Raw genomic sequence first — 17,724 nt, 5'->3', positions numbered from 1 at the left:
CTTGCAACAGTCCAGGTTTCACTTGGAAATCTTGCCGAAATACCAGCCAAGCCCAGCCTTGATTAGCTTGCAATGAGATCATAGCTTGAGGAGGTATGGCTGAAGGCCCTTGTAAAGCTGATACTAAAGAGGAATTATTTAAATGATACATCTGTCTTTCTTGAATAAATTATAACATTTTCATATTTATTAATGTAATAAGGATAATGTTGACTGCTGAATAACTTCAGTGTTCCTGAAGATATTGTTAGTACAGGAAGTAAAATGACTTTGTATCCATCACCCACAATCAATGCTGTGACTGACACTACAAGTTGCGCATCTCAGATAAGAGTCATTTTAAAGTAAAAGTAATCAAGATAATGCAGCTATGGGAGATTTTCACAAGATTCACACTTGTGCACCTTGACTTTTCATTTTCATTACTTCCAGTAAGATCTCCCTCTTCAGAGTTTGTTTCTTTAAATAGAGGAAAGAACAAACTGAGGCTTGTGAGACTTCTAATTCAAGTCCTCAAAGCTGTCATTTCACCTTCTGTTGAAACACACATGTTGCTATAAAAAGCAAGTCCTTTCTTTCAAGATGTCAAATTAGGCAAGAACAAGCTGCCTTTGGGCAATTTTGTTTGGAATGTTAGCATACATGCAGAGATCAGAAAAAAATGTAAAGCATTTTTTTTAAAAGGGACATTATAAAAATAATACTAAGCAACACGGCAACGTTAAAAGACTTTTTTTCTTCAATGTTAGCAACACCACTTGCACATGGGTAGTGCACGTTTCAGAAGACCAGCTATGTTTGGACATCGAGCAAGCTCTATCACGCACCATTTTTCTCTGTGCTTATTGTAGCAACAACAGAAAGGGCAAGTGAGAGAGAAAAAAATAAAACAAAACAAAAAAGGCCTGTGCCTGGCAGGTGAACTTGATAATCCACCTACCTGGTTCAGGACTATTCCTCCAAATATGTTTTCAGTTACAGAAAGAAATGCCATCATGAAGCAGGGAAGCCTGCACTCCCCACAAAGGTAGAGCAGCAGTGTGACCGGGGCCAAGCTCTCCCCGGGGAAAGCGCTTTCCCTTTGGACATCCTGGTGGCCGAGCACAGGCTTATTTCCCCCCATGGAGGCTGGACACATCTTCTCTTTAGCATGCCTTCCCCTCCCTGATTATTGGTAGTTTGGTGGACCAAAGGACACTCTTGTTTTAATTGACTAGACTTCCAGCTAATAAATTCCCAGGTAACATTTGCAGCTCTTCTTGCCCTGAACTCTCGCTATGGTAACTCTTACAAAAAAAATGCCTTCTTGTCAGCAAGTGAAACAGCCACGCAACCGGAGAAACTGACACCCAAGAGGCGTGCTACACAGAAAGCACTGCAAAATTAACAACATACACTCGCTCACTAATTTTTCAATTACAGCATTTTGTGGTGCTGTTTTTCAGACAGTAACGGCAGTTGTCCCGTATATGCTAAGGAGAGCAGGAAATATTTACAGCACAGACTTGCCAGCATCTACATAAAGGTGCAACTTTCTTCAAAGGCTGACCTTGCTTTCAAGAAAGCAGTAAGCAAGGAGACAGGCAGAATTTTAGAAATCCTCCTTAAGTAGCTGCTATCTGAGACTCCCTTAACACCTTGTCACATTCCTCTCCTCAAAAAGCGGCACTTGGCGTCATCCATCCCCACTTCCCCAGGGCCACCCTGAACTAGAGCGAGATGGAGCTCCATAGCCAGCTCACACTTAAGCAGCTTGAATCCACAAAATCGGGAATTTTTCCACACCTTCAGGCATCCTGAAGAATTTGGTCCAATGGGTTTTCTTGGATCCCCCTGCGCAGTCACCAGGCTACCCAAGAAGGGAGAGGAGAGGCAGAGGTGAAGCAGCAGCCTCTCTCCTGGGGCATCCTGGCAATCCCCATGTGCACTCTGGAAGGGGGTAACTTGAGTTCAGGGCTCTCTTCTGCTGAGAAGAGATAAACCCTACATCTGCTGCAAGAAGGGACTGTTTCAACCATCTGGTACTAAATTATTCTTCCCAGTAGCTTTCCACCACTAGAAGCAACACAGAAAAAACAAACAAACAAAACAAAACACCAAGATGCGTGGGCCAAGCAAAAAGGAAGATTCTGCAGATTGGAGTCCTGAGGCCATGTGGGACATGAGCTCCAGTCTCTGGTTTCAAAACTAGTTCTACACACTCGCATCCAACAACAGCAAATGAAAATACACTCTAAAATTTAGACTCAAGGATCCAGCCCATGTCTTCTTCCTAGGCCAGCACCGGTAGACACAGATTTCTCTTCCAGACAGCAGCACCGTTTCAGGAGATATCAATGCTGTGGCTTAATTATTCCTTTGCAACAGACCCAAGCTACAAGGTTCCCATCCTCAGACACTTCCCTCCACATTCCACAGCCACATCCTCATGCCACAAATACTTAAGCCTGTTACTTAATACCTAGGTAACACTATGAATAAGTATCACTGATCAGTCTGTAGATGTAGCACTTAAGAGCCATTACCAAAAAGGTGGAATTATATGATTTGGTACTCGATAGCCAGTAGATACACAGTAAATAGCTCATTTCTCCTTTCCTCGATCGCTCCCAGGTTTGATATTCTGTGATTCATGGCACCAGTAAAAGGCAAATAGTCATTTTTTCAGCATATACATCTTCTGACACTGACTGTTGTTCTTTGAAAAACAGCAGTAGGGAGGAGATCTGGAAAAAAGATGGTTTCAAAAGTCTTAACTTGGAAAGTCCATAATGCAGTTGGTTCAAGGGTGGGAGAAGGGAACCAACTGGACAACTCACAATGAAACCAGCTGAAAAACAAGATTAGAAGAATTTCTGCTGTGGATGAAACAGGACTTGTTGACCTTTGACACTCTCTGTGAACTTCTATAATAGGAACTGGCAGAATCCACAGGACCCATAGACAAAGCATGTATATCTTTTCTACAGATCTTGGCAAAATGTGCTTTGCTAATGTGGATTTTTTTTTCCAACTACATATGGATCTATTTTAATGTGTTTTCACTGTGCAACAAGAAAGCTGTCTTAACAGCAAAACCCAATGATGACTGCGGATGGGGGTTCCTAAGTTAAAACACATCAAGATGAAAAACATCTTCTAGAAAAAGTGATGAAATGTGATGTATTTCTTTAAGCTGTACCCACTACATTAAGATTAAAGCCGTGAATATACAAAGACATATTAAAAAAAAAAAAGGCAATGAGGGGAAAAAAAGAAAAAACAATAAACAAGCATAAAGTGCATATATGCTTAGGAGTCTTCCCATCTTGGGAGCACGGGTTCAGTCACTATCCACAAGACCTTTCTTTGCAGAAGGAAGGAGATACAAAAGGTTAGCCTCGTTATTTTTAATTTGCAAGTGCAAGAGCACCGGAGGAAACTCAGCCTCAGAGCCGGGAGTTTCAGTCTCCATGCCCTTCTGCGCCAGGAGCCCGGAGGGAGGGAAGGGCCCAGCACAGGGTCCGTGGCCGCGCTGGCAGCAGCGGGGTCCCCCCGCCAGTTACCGGCGCCGGCAGCGACGGCACTGGGTTTCTAACGGGGAATAAGAGCTCCCAGAAGCAGCGGGTCGGAGCTACGAGGCTGCCTGCGCCCAACAACCAACCTGTTGCCCCCAGCGGTGCCGGGCTGCCCCAGCACCAAACCGCAGGCACCCGCTCCCCGGCCGCTAACGGCCGCCGCGGAGCCGGCCCGGCCGCACCTGCGCTGGGGCCGGCGGCAGCGCCGCAGCCGCCCTGCCCCGCGGTGCGCCCCGCACTGAGGGCGGGCGGTGCGGCCAGAGCAGGCCCGCTGCCCCCCGCCGGGCTGTCACCGCCGCGGGCACGCCAAAATGGAGCCGGCCGGAGCCGCCCACACCCCCCCTCCCCGACCCCCGGCGCCTCTCACCTTGGTGATGATGAGGGGCTCCCCGTGCTCTCGCCCGCCCTTCAGGGTGAAGCCCCAGGGAGCTCCGCCGGTCAGCAGCACCTCCACCAGCCTGTAGCCCTCCGCTGCCCGCTGCTCCACCATCACCACTACCGGCTCCACCAGCACGGCGCCGAGCCGCGGGTCGCTGCCCGCCAGCCGCTCCCGTCCGCTCCGCAGCCCCACGTCTTCCATGGAGCCCCCGCGCCGCCAGCGGCGCCCGTCACGGCCGGGGCTCGCCTGCCTCTGCCGGCCGCTCCCCGGTGCGCGCCAGCCGGCGGCAGCCCGCGGAGCCACCTACCCGCCCCGCAGCGCCGTCCAGCCCGGCCCCATCGGCGGCGAGAGAGGCTGCTCCCTCCCGCCCCCTCCTCCCCCTCCTCCGCAGCCCGCGGTATTGTCTCACGCCGAGGCCACAACCCGGCGGCGGGTACGGAGGGGGGGCGGCTCCAACTTGCGGCAACTTAGCGGCGGGGCAGGCGCCGCCGAGCAACGCGGGACGCCGGCAGCAGGGCGGCGAGGCGCCCCCGCCTCCTGCCCTCCCTCCTTCCCTCCCTCTCGCCCCGAAAAGAGAACGAAACGCTCTTTCCACCGCGGGCTTGCTCAGCAGGGGAGCCGTTCGCCCCTCCCCAAAAGCGGGCAGCCCCGCAGCGCGATCCCCCCGGGCGAGGAGGAGGAGGAGGAAGGGAGAGCAGCCCCGGGCCGGCCGCCAGACAAAGGCGGCAGCGAGAGTGCCCGTCAGCTCCAAGTCAGACCGGCACCGTACTGCCCCGCCACACACAGGGGCAGCCGCGCCTCTCCTTCCCCCGCCCCGTCCCCAAACAAAAGCGGCGAGCAGGTGGAGGGCGGCCGCGCCGGTCCTGCCCCGCGGCAGCGGGGGACGATGGGGCAGCCGGCGGCTGCGGCCTGCCCTCGGCCAGGGACGCCCCGCCTTCGCGGTGCCAGGCGGCGGGGGGCCGCGCTGTGCCGGCCAGGGAAGGGAGGAGAGGCGGGGGGGGGGCTCCTCCAGCCTCGCTACGTTGTTGCGGACTGAGGCCGGGATGGGGAGGGTTAAGCGGTGGGGGCGACGGGGCGGGGGGAAGCCGGGCAACATGGAGGGCAGGTCAAGGGGCAGCCGCGGCGGGAGCCACCGGAGGGGGAGCGGGGGCACCCGGGGGAGGTGCTTCCCTCCGGCCGCTGCCCCCGCCCCGTGCTGTCTCCACCACCTGTGGGGCGGGGCGGGAGGGGCCCCAGCGTGTGCAGTGCCCGGCGTCGCCCGGACCGCCCGTTTCGCTGCCTCCGAGACCCTCTAGCGGCAGGCGGGGGCGAGGCGGGGCCTGGCTGAGGTGAGGCGAGGCCGCGGCCCCGGGAGGGCCGGTCCCGGCCGCCAGGGCGCCGGAGGGTCAATGGGCCGGAGGCCTCGGGTGAGAAGCGCCGCCACGCCGGGCTTGTCAGCGGGACGGGGCCCCAGGCATAGGTTCAGCTGCAAAAAGACTGACAAAAAAGTTTGGTGGAGGAGAACTAGAAGTGCTGAGCTTAAGGCAAATCGCATGTTATGGGTGGGAAATAAACGCAGGGTTTGAGGTTGCGTGATGTCTTCACTGAGTTGATGGTGGGGCTGGGAGGGAGATGTTTATTTCGTGATGGACTTCAGCTTAATTGCATCGCTTTATGGGAAGTTTCAGTGGCTTAAATCGGGACCAGGCTTGGTGTAGCGTACCTGAGTACCAGCAATCCTCCTTTGCTTTCCACTGTCAAGCAGGTGAAGTACTGCTTGATCTAAGAAATGGGAAAATCTGTCTTTCAGTTTCTGAAGGACTAGTGAAGCTCAAAACGCTTCCTCATGTGATAGTTTCTTGGAAGTGCCTGGAATATGCAGTGGGATTTCAAGTTTTTGTATATATGTGACAGTTTGCATATTTTGCTTCTGAAAGAAGCCATTCTGCTTATGTAGTCTGACCCTCTAACTCCTGTTTCAGCTGATTTATTCCTCAGAAGGTTCTCCTGCCTTGCTCTGAAGGCGGCAATAATATTTTCAACATTATCTACAGTATGTTTTTCTAATACCCAAAGAAAACTTTGGTTCCAGGATTGAGAGTGTCTGAGATCATAAATCCTAGAAGGACATACAGGAGAAAAATATTTGATGAGGACAAGTGTTGTTTCCTCCTGATTAAGAGACAGATTGAGCCACAGCATGGGGACCCAAGTGACACCAACTTACACATACTTTTGTGAGTATCATGCTAAGTCCAAACCTTATACCAAACCTATGTATTCCATTAAGATATGTAAGGCCTCAGGTGACTTGCAGATCCTCAGACAGATTCCTTCTATGATTCTTTTCTACCATATAGACAAGTGCTGTTTATAAGACAAATAATTAAACAAACAAACAAACTAATAAAGGGAAATACAAATAGTTTTCTCCAAGTTCTGTCTCTAGTTGTCCTTGGAATCTGAGAAAGTCTTCAGTTGTGTTTATATAACACATGCCACGTTGTCCGCTCAGCCATGTCTACTCAATAACCCATAGCTGAAAGTTTTAAAGGCCTGCAGTACACAGTTTTGTTGTTTGTGAGCCTGATGATGAAAGAAACATCCAGAAACACAATTCAAACTTCAGTGTGTTCCCAAGTATACACATTGAAATAAAAATTGAAATAAAATAGCTTGTATAATAAATGAGAAGAGCAAACCGTGCTTCCAGAAATGTCTTCTCTGTTTGTATCTCCTTTTATTCAACTGCCAAACGTTCATTCTTCTACATCTTGAATTTTTTTGTTGTCCCTAAGAAATTTATGATTTACATTACTGTTCTGGCTTTTTGATTTGGTCTTATAAATCAGTGCTGAAGAATGATGCAGAAAACTGAGCACGGATTTTAAAATTGGAACATCTACAGCCAGGATTCAGCCTCTACATTAAGGAAGCCAAGTCAAAACTGTCCAACTCTGCTACTGTCATTTGCATCAGTGGAAGATGTGGACATGTAGTTCTTGGGAAAGCAATTGTCTTAAGAAACAGTATCTGAAAGCTTTCACATTCCTGATTAAAAGAGACCTCAGTGAAGAACAGTTTTCTAGCTAATGCTTAGAGCCTGATGGCCTGATACAGTTGCCAAGTAGATCCTCAACCTGTAGCTGACAGATCAGAAATCAGACTTCTTTATTTTGAATGACACTTCTTTTTTGCCTTTTCTCCTTTAATGCTACCAATGGAAAACTAAGAGACTTATATGTAAAGTCCCTGACATATGTAGGTTTTGCCAGACCAAAAGAAAAACAGGAATTCTCTTTTGTCATATCAGAAAAATTTCTCTTCACATCTTTTATATCCTCACTCTCTGTGAGATCTGAAGCTTGTTCAGAACCCAGCTGGAGACTTGTACTCATACTCTTTTTAAAATATTGTGATAATTTTATTACTTGAATTTTTGCAGCTTTTGCCAGCCTCCATAAGGTTCTGGATGGTCATAAAGAACAAAGGATTTGGCAAATGTATTACTTTTCTTTTGGGTGGTAAGATAACCAATGATAACTGTATTTGTAACAAAACCCTCAGTGACAAAACCCTCTGTTTTCTCCTGTACATCGTCTCACCTGTCAAATGTTGTCTGAGTATACAAAAGTTAGCAATACAATGTGGAAGTGCACGATAAGATACATCAGAGTGCCATAAATGTACCAAAGGAAATAACAGACTTTTTCAAACAAGGGAGAGAGAATGATGCAGCTATGGCTGATGTGCTGTTAATATTACCAAAGATACTTCACAGTGATACAGAAAAGTTACCCAAATGCTTCCTTCTGCCAGGCAAAAGGAGCTATCAAACTTTCTTAAGGGATTGTTCCCACAAATTCAGTTTGCAAGTCCGTGCCCTGTAGCAAAAAAGCTTTCTACAGTAAACTGGGTTCCTTCCACAGTACTTCTGTCTTCCTACATTGGTACTTGAAGCTTAATTAGTGATTTCAAGTGAAATTTTACTCTACAGAATTTACTTAGCCTTCATTCTTTCTGTTGCACAGATTGCATACCTGTTCGTCAGCCATTGAGACTTAACAAAACTAGGAATAAATCTCTGTATGGCAGGATTTCGTCTAAACAGTATCAGCTATGCTGTAAAGGCACAACCTGGTTCACCTCTGTGGCTGCATAACTCATATCTTCTCCTGAAGACACCCTGCACTGAATTGTGCAGGATACCTGCAGGTTGACCCTAGATTGGGGTGTTTAACCCTCAGTCTCAAGGGCATTCATTGTGCCGGACCTCGCAATTCCAGCTGGGCTTTGTTTTTTTCCCCAGTAGCGGAGAAATTTGAAAGAAGTAGAGGCTTCTGACTCATCATCACAGAGTAAAGAACTGAGGTGACGTAAACCTCTACAATCTCCCGCTGTTTGTCACCACTCCTTTCCTGGAGGTAACCACCAAACATCACAGTTCTCTGAAGAGGCAAAGTGCCTTTGCCTCAGCCATTTGAAATAGGAAATAGATGCCCAGGAGCGTGCGTAGTTACATCGACAATTTAAGATGCTGTGCTATGAAATGGAGCTGCTGATCCACGGCAGATGTTCTGCTCTGGCAGCTCTGTTACAGCAGTTGCAACCTCCGGCAAAAAGGCAGAGCAGACTTGTGCACATCCTCAGAAGTATTTGCTAAAATGATCTAGCTACCAACGCAGCTTCTTCTATGTAATCAGTTGCCACAGTTGCTGAAGAAATAACATTTTAGTCACCAGCAGTAGAAGTCATGTTGCTGGATAGGAATGTATGTGTAGTGTGATCTCTACAGTCAAGATAAAGGGCTTAAAAAAAACTTTCTGAAGGCTGGAGTTGTGTGAGAATACTGTGAATCTAGTGATAATATTTCAAGAATTCAGGGTGAAAATTAATTACAAGATAAGAGTTATGGACATGCATATCTTATTCCCAGATTGCTCTCTATAGACCCCAGTGCCACTGGCACAGCAATCTGTTGAAAAACTACAGGGTGTGCATGCATGTGTTGTATGTGGAGCAAAAGTTAATCCTACATAGTATTTATAGGACATTTAGCAATAACATAAGGGAATAACATAATCACAGAAATTGTTCAAGTCGGAAGGGAACTTCAAAGATGGTTTAATCCAACCCCCTGCCATGGACAGGGACATCTTTCACTAGACCAGGTTGCTACAAACCCCATCCAACCTGACCTTGAACACTTCCAGTGATGGGGCATCCACAACTTCTCTGGACAACCTATTCCAGTGTCTCACCACTATTATTGTGAATAATTTACTCCTTACGTTTAACCTATATCTACCCTTTCTCAGTTTAAAACTGTTGCCCTATGTCATGTCACTGCAGGCCTTGGTAGAAAGTTTCCATCCTTCTTGTAAGCCCCCTTTCCATATTGAAAGCCACAATAAGGTCTCCCTGAAGCCTTCTCCAGGCCGAACAATCGCAACTCTCTCAGCCTGTCCTCACAACAGAGGTGTGCCAGCCCTCTGATTTTTGTGGCCTCCTCTGGCCCCTCTCCAACAGGTCCATGTCTTTCCTGTACTGAGGGCTCCAGAGCTGAACACAAGACTCCAGGGGGGGTCTCACCAGAGCAGAGTAGAGGGGCAGAATCACCTCCCTCGACCTGCTGGCCATGCTCTTTTTGATGCAGCCCAAGATATGATTTGCCTTCTGGGTTGCAGGAGCACACTGCCAGGTCATGTCCAATTTTTCATCCACCAGTACCCCCAAGTCTTTCTCTGCAGGACTGCTCTCAATGCCTTCATCCCCCAGTCTGTATTGATAATTGGGCATGGCCCCAATCAAGGTGCAGGATGTTCCATTTGGCCTTGTTGAACTTCACAAGGTTTACATCGGTCCACTTCTCAAGTCTGTCAAGGTCCCTCTGGATGTCATCTCTTCCCTCAAGCATTATCAGCTACACCACTTAGGTTGGTGTCATCTGCAAACTTGCTGAGGGTGCACTTGATTCAACTGTTTATGTCACTAGTGAAGATACTAAATAGCATTGATCCCAGTATGGAACCTTGAGGGACACCACTTGTTACTCATTTCCACTTGGACATTGAGCCATTGACTGTAACTCTTCAGGTGTGGCTATACAGCCAATTCCTTATCCATCTAACAGTCTATACATCACTTCACTGTATTCTATATGTTTTGACATTTCTTCCAGGAGGATCTGTTGCATGATCTTACTGGGCATGGCGGTGAGACTGATTGGTCAGTAGTCCCCAGGGTCTTCCTTTTCACTCCCTTTAAAAATTGATGAAATTATTCATTTTTGCAGTCACTGGGGACTTTGCCTGACTGCCATGACTTTTCAGGTATGATTGAGATTGGCTTGGCAACCACATCAGCCAATCCCTCAGGACATGGGATGCATCTTGTTAGGTCCCATGGACTTATGTTTGTTCAAGTTCCTCAGGTGGTCTTGAACCTGATCTTCTCCTATGATGCGAGGGACTTCATTCCCTCACTCCCTGCTTTGAGGTTCAGGGTCTTGAGAGATGTGGAAAGAGAGATTACCATTGAAAACTGAGGCAAAAAAAACTTGTTGAGTACCTCAGCCTTCTCCATGTCAGTTGTCACGAGTTTTCCTGTCTCATTTATCAGGGAGGTACGTTTTCTTTGATTTTCCTTTTCTGGCCAATGCGCCTGTAGAAGTCCTTCTTATTCTTTGCATCCCTTGCCAAATTCAGCTTCAACTGCACATCAGCTTTTGTCATCCCATCCATACACATCTGGGCAGTGTCCCTATATCCTTCCGAGGATACATGTCCTTGGTGCATTTTCTTCTTGCACTTTAGTTTGACCAGAAGGTCCTTAGTGAACCACACCAGTCTCCTGCTGCCTTTGCCTGATTTCTTAGACATGGGAATCAAGAGCTCTTGCTCCCTAAGAAAAATGTCCTTCAAGAGCTACCAGGTCTGTTCAGCTCCTCTTTTCCTTGAGGACAGTTTCCCAGGGGATGCCATCCGCTAATTCCATAAACAATTGAAAGCTTGTGCTCCTAAAATTCAAGATCCTAACTATACTCTTCACCTGGCCCATATCCCTCAAGACTGTGAATTCCACTAGTGTGACCACTGGAGCCACCAATTTCTGTATCTCTGGTTACTTCATCTGTGTTAGTGAGCAACATGTTCAGTGATGCTTCGCCTCTGGTTGGGCTGTCTATCACTCAGATTAAGAAATTATCCTCCATGCACCCCACGAGTCTCCTGGCCTGCTTACAGCTTGTTGTGCTGCTCTCCCAGCAGATGTCATGGTGACTGAAGCTCCCCAGCAAGATCAGAGCCTGGGAGCATGATGCTTACCACAGCTGAAGTAAGAACGCTCCATTGACATCCTCCCTTTGGTCAGGCAGCCTGTTGTAAACACCAGCTATGAGATCTCCTTTGTTGTCTTGGCCCCTAAGCTCTCAGCCCATTCATCACAGTTTTTCAGCTCTGTTTTTTTTTACACTACACATACTCTTCCTTCCTTGCTGGTCCCTTCTGAACAATTTATAGCCACCGAGTGCAGTGTTCCAGTTGTGCAATTTGTCCCACCATGTTTCAGCGACAGTGATCACATCGTAGCTTTCTAGCTACACAGTGGCTTCCAGCTCCTTCCTGTTTGAAGCTCTTGTGTCTTTGAAAAAATAACCATCACAAAGACCAAAATGACTGAAATGGTGATAAGAAGTTCCTGTAGCAGAAGTGGATGGATTTTTTGATCAAGTAATTCAAGAGCTGGCAAACTGCTGGTAGTTTATTGTGGAGTCTGAAAGTCCTGAGAACCTGGAGAAACAGGTTGGGTAGCAGCCCAAGAGACAGACATCCTGTTATAGCTGGGAACCAGGAGGGTTTGCTTTGGAAACCTGCCATGTTTCTTCTGATGGATTCGGCATAATCCTGTTCTTCTTCAAAACACTTTGATTTCAACAAATTATTCATTTTCCCAGAATAAAAAATAACATGTTAAAAAACTCCAGCTGGATGTCTCCTGTGTGATTTAGGCATTTTAGAAACCTTTCTCAAGTGTGTCTTGTTTCTCCTGTATTGCAAATATGGCTTCATCAGCACATAATTAGTGCTGGAGAAACCCTTAGAAGTTCTTAGCCTTTCAGATAAATGCTCAAATATATGTTGACTTCTCCAGTTCCTTGGGACCACATAACAAAGCTTCTGTGTTCTCTAAGGCTTTTTATAAGGCTGAAATTCATGAAAGAATAGCATGTCTTAGGATACTCTGGTATTTCTATACCCGTGAAGTTTTTGATTCAAACTTTGTTCAATTCTTACATATTCTCACAACGTCACATACACTCAGAGGCTAACAAGCAGTCTTTAGGCATTCAGACTCTGATACCACAGCATGTTACATCTAAATTCTGTGCTTGATGAAGATGATCACTGGAGCAAGGATGATCAGGGAAAATGCCAAAGGGAGGGTTTCAAATGCTCTTTTTGCAGAGAATGCTGTGAAGGCTTTGAAAAGGGTAGATAAATAGCAAGAGGCTAGAATATGCATGAGAGCAGACAAAACCCTTATAATCTGGTATTTTTCACTTGGACTTCGTCTTCATTTGCTAGCTAACCCCAAACAGACCTTCCTTTTTTCTGCCTATCAGCAATGTGTAAATAAATCTCTCAGTGCATTCTATAAATAGACACAATTCCTTTATTACAAAATGACCTTTCTACTCTCTGCTTGGATACACAGAATATGAATTGTGTCCAGGTGTTGGTCATAGAATGTAGCATCTTGTGAGAGTCCATCTAACCATGCATGCAGCATGACAGCATGAAGTAAATGGTTTTGTTTGTTTGTTTTAGTAATGCTGTAGCAGTTTGCCCTAAAGCATCAGCTATGCACAAGAGACTATGGTCCAGCAGTGCCAGACCTGTGATATTACACGAATTTGGTGACTGAGCATGCCCAGGAGTCCACAGGGGCAGAAGTTCTTTCTGTGCATGACACCACCCCATAGGCTCCTATGCCACCTTATATTGTAGTTGTGGTCTTCTCTCTCAGAAGACCAAGGCAGAACAGTTTGCAGTTGATGGGAAGTTTAAGGGAATCCTACCAAGTCATACAAGTGAGAAAAAGTGCCAGCATTTCAGATTAGCTTTTCCTGGTTTGTGTTAGATTTCGAAAGGAGAAGGCTGCTGTGGGAGGTAGCTGCTTTGCTAGTGTGAATTTTGTCTACAGTGCAGAGTGTACTCGTGTCAGTGGGACATTGTTAGTAACATCCTGAGGAAACAGCTTCGGGGTTGGGGGTGGTTTTATTGCACATCTTCTGTAATAACACAGATCCTGTTACAATTCCAAAGGTTACTTTCTTTTGAAAGACTGAATTATGTAGTATTAAAGGTACACAGAGGATTTCTTTCAGAACACTGCATTTTTCTGAAGCTGTTTTAGGATCAGCTGTTTTCTTGGAGTCACGCTCCCAGGAAGCTGACCAATGGCAATAGCTGAGGCAGCCAAGCTTTAATATAAATGTATAGTGCAGCCATGTTACCCGCCTGAAGAGTATATCCAGTAAACTACTTCAGATGCTGAGGGGTTAGCCTCATTACTCTGTCCACTCTGGACTGTGAAGCACTGGAACAGGCTGCCCAGGGAAGTGGTGGAGTCGCCATCCCTGAAGGTGTTTAAAAGACTTATAGAGGAGGTTCTTAGGGACATGGTTTAGTGCTAGAATTAGGCTATCGTTGGACTCAATGATCTTGAGGGTCTCTTCCAACCAAAATGATTCTATGATTCTAAGCCCACCTCTGACAATGAAGTCATGATCTTCAGTCTTGAGGAACAGAAAAATCAAGAGTGGATCTTAAGTGCTTCCTGCACTATAATGTGTCTGCTGTTATTGTTGAGTTTCCTCTTGATTCTGTGAGCCAGCTAAGGCATGCTTGTGGGCTGTCTGCTCATTTCAGAAGCTACCAGACAACAATTTGTAAAGCAGAAGGTGGCAGCTTTCCTTCACCCCATCCCAAGATGCTGCAGAGCTGACTGCTGGCCATGCAGCTGCTGGAGAGGGAAGAAACCCAGTGGTGCTCATGGGACTTCAAAGGGGAGCATTGACTGGTCCCTGTGGTGGCTGCACACTTTGTCAGAATTCCCTTCAATACTTGGTTTCAGCATTCAACGAGACCATCTCACTGGCCACAGTACACTGACATTTTTAGCAATTTAATTAACAGAGCCTTGGAGATTTCTTGCATTATAAGAGCTTTGAAATTAGTGCTATAATGTATTTTGGTTTGGTTACATAGACTGGCCTGGGAATAGAGGTTTTATGTGATAATTTTCCAGTGCTAACGGGCTTTGAAAATATAACTTCTGGGTGGTGGGAGATATAATTTAACAAGATCCCACAGTCCAGCAACCATAACAAGGATATAAGCATATCCCACCTAATTTCTCTGGAGGGAAACCAAGTAATGTAACCTCTAAAAGTGCAGAAGTAGTGGGGCCTAGGATACCTTTGGAAGCTACTGAGAACAGGATAGACATTCAACATCTTTGTAGAGCAGAGTACCCTCTGCACATTTATAAAAATTAAGATCCAATTTTCAATATCAATGTGTGTGGAGAGGATAATATTATTTCTTTTCACAGTATTTTTTTCATCAGGCAGTCCCTATGCAAACTGTATCTCATGTAGACTGTGAAGGTGTGGGACAAGGTCTCTGTATTACATGTATGCTGAATAGGAGGTATCTTTTTGTTCTGGAAACTAATATAGTGATGGCAATAATTAATAGTGGAATTTGTCCAGAAACATGGCCACAAAATCTGTCTTATTGCAGGTTCAGAGACTGTAACGTTCTTAGCATTGGCATCAGGGAATTTGTTCTTCCAATCTCTAAGCAAAAATTGTTTTATCCAGCTTATAGATGCATTTTTCTACTTAGTTACTTTGTACTTTGGCCATATAAACCTTGTTTAATAATTTAAATCCATAATAGACACAGTTTCAATAATTTGTGTTCGTTTCTTAACAAAAGTCAGGTGGGATAACATTTCCCAGGAGAAGGTATATAACAAGTCAGTAAAATATGTGTAACACGCACCATTCACAATTATCAAGCCGTTTGAATGCACACTCATTTCATGTATTTAAGTTTTTTATTCTTAAAGGAAACAAAAAGCTCAAGCATTATTTTTATGCAAAGGAGATATATTCATTCTTATAATTTTAAATTAATGTTCACCATCCTTAAATGTGAATTAATGATTTACAACTCTGTAATTATATTCAAATCACTGAGGGAAAGGAAGCAATACCTTTGGTTTTCTTCCAGTTTTGTTTTTAATGTAGTCTGTAGCTGTTATAATAATGACAGATGTTACACTTTGAATATCACTATGGTTCCAATATTACTGCCTAAATTTACAAAAAAAAATTGAAAATAAGGGGTGTGGATTTCCATGTTTATTTCAGTTGTACATTGAGTGAAAAGCCAGTTTAAAATTAGCTTTAAAAATTGGTACGGATAAATATGGGAAGGACATATAGTTTCTTCCAAAGTATATCTAATTGCAGGAGCTCTGTGTGGATAGAATTAAGCACAATGCTTAGACTATAGAAGATTTAAAAGTCAAGGCCTTTAAGAATGCATTGCAGGATCTGCTGGGGAGTTCATAACTGGTTTTAGTGCATCCATTTAGCTTGAAGACAAACGCAGCTTTCACCAGTTTGGGAAATGCTGTGTCAGGTAATGTGTAAAAGACTATGATATCAGGAACCATTGACAAAATATAGTTTTTATTTTTGTAAAGTAGCTAAGACAAACACAGACATGAGGTTCTTTGGGACATGGTTTAGTGATGGTGTTGGGTTGATGGTTGGACTCAATGATCCTGAGGGTCTTTTCCAACCAAAATGATTCTGTGATTCTGTGATCTTAACTGAGAGCTGTAAATTCAGGCAATGATGCATTGCAAACATGAGTACATGCAAACAAAAATAAATTCTCCTCTGTCTCTATCTCCATAAATTTCCTTCGCCTTTGTAAACCAGTGCTATAGTCCCAGATTTAATTAAGAGAGTGATTAAAGTGTCTGTAAGTGCACACACAAGCACAAGCTGTAGTACACTCCTTAACAGCAGAAATGCATGCCTGTCATATTTTCGTAAACCTGTTGCTTTCCCTTAGAAGCAGGCAAGCCAGTGTTTCATCTTAATGATGAACATGGACTGGACGGAAACAGTACGTCCCAGGTCCAAGGAGGGCACGAGTAGGTATTTCTAGAAGCTGCGTGTATGGAGTACATGCCCGTTGTCCTTGCAAGGGACACAGTGTTTTTCTCATTCTTGATCACACCATTGCCAATGCACAAGACCAAGGCTGGAATTTTCAGTGTTGTGTAATGTACTTAATGCTTTGTGTTCGATTGATTACTATTTGCAATACCGGGGGGGGGGTTTAATGTTTCTTGTATGTGTGCTAATGGTTGTCTCCAACTTACACCATTTGCTTAATTGAGATCCTGCCTTGGTACAAAATGAGAGGCACGCTGTATTTGTGGGTCTGTTTTGTGCCACTGGCAGCAATGGGAACTATGTCAATAATTTCAGCGGGAAGAGAATTAGGGTCTGTAGAATGATGTGGGTTTTAGTGAATACTAAATAGTGTTCCTTAACAAGGCAAAGTAACTCTTTTCTAACTTTCTTTCATAACTTTTCTGTTTCCTTCGCCTTTTTTCCCCAGCTTTTATCCTCTTACTTTCATAATCGCGAGAAGCCAAATGAATCTCAGGTGTAAGATTGCCAAACCAGCTTTGATTTCCTTTGACTATTCTGACCTTATACTCTGAGCCTAGCAACAAGGGCCAGAGACCATCTAGGTCTTACCAGTTGAGATACTGGGTGGCACATGAGTTTGGCAGATCTATCTCCCATTCAGCCTCAGTTGTTCACATGTAAAGACACATTTACTTGTATCATGGCAGGTTTCCATTCACGCATGAGTCACTTTATATTCTTTTTGTATGCTACGGGTCATATGCTTTGCTTCTAATAAAAATCACTTACTCTCTCTGTAAGTGACTGTGTAATCAAATCCTGGGAGAGCAGGAGGGAAAGGACCCAGAAGAAGAGGTTAAAAAGTAATTTTCCCCTCAGAGAAGTAAAGCAATAAAAATAGGGTGCACCACTGGCAAAATTGTGGAGAGAAGGATACAGAATATAAGACTACAACTGAGGAATGAAAATACCTTTGAAGTAGCTGAATAAAAATGAGGGAGAAGTTAAAATAATGAAAGGATAAATCCACAGGAGCAAACTAGAAAACTGTCAGGATAACAACTTGACGTGCTTTTCAGATTTTTGAAGGAAGGAAAATGGCAACAGGAGTAGTGAGGCTAACAACTTTAGAAACTGTTAGTGGAATTGAAAGGCTTCTATTCAACAATTTATCTTTCTGTCTAATAATCTGAAAGTTTTGCTGTTCTAAGCCAGACAATATACATTTACCTTCAAATGAGAGCAAACATATTTTATTTTAATTTATATGTATTTGCATTGTATATGTGGTACATGATGGCTTTATTTTAAATAATGATCTGCCTCTGTGGAGGTGTAATTTTTGCTCTTTAGTAGCCAGGTAGACTGCAATGCAGTTTCTTGACAGAGAGGTGGCAACTCCATGCACTGCTGCTCCAGCAGAGGTGGAATGAAGTCTGAGGAGTCCCAGCCCTATATTCACAACAGAGCATAGGTATCCTCCTTTACCTCAACAAGAGTTTGTATTTCTGGAGCAGGGCAATCTGGTTCACAGCCTTGCTGCCCTCAGTATATTTTTTGTA

At 45.0% G+C, this 17,724-nt stretch overlaps 1 protein-coding gene across 1 annotated transcript in view; it reads right to left on the bottom strand.

The window, feature by feature from the left end:
* The window catches only part of SHROOM2 (shroom family member 2), a gene marked incomplete at both ends in the record, with an annotated part of 122,178 nt that extends 118,041 nt beyond the window's left edge, over positions 1 to 4,137 (bottom strand). Inside the window, one exon of the mRNA XM_080341983.1 lies at positions 3,925 to 4,137. Coding sequence (XP_080198109.1) covers positions 3,925 to 4,137 — 213 coding nt within the window. The remainder of the gene's footprint in view (positions 1 to 3,924) is intronic.
* Positions 4,138 to 17,724: the final 13,587 nt, after the last annotated feature.

Source organism: Nesoenas mayeri (genome assembly GCF_963082525.1).
Source record: "Nesoenas mayeri genome assembly, chromosome: 1".
In the NCBI taxonomy this organism is placed as follows: domain Eukaryota; kingdom Metazoa; phylum Chordata; class Aves; order Columbiformes; family Columbidae; genus Nesoenas; species Nesoenas mayeri.
Note: the sequence above shows the minus strand (reverse complement) of the source record. Positions and strands in the feature narration are given on the sequence as shown.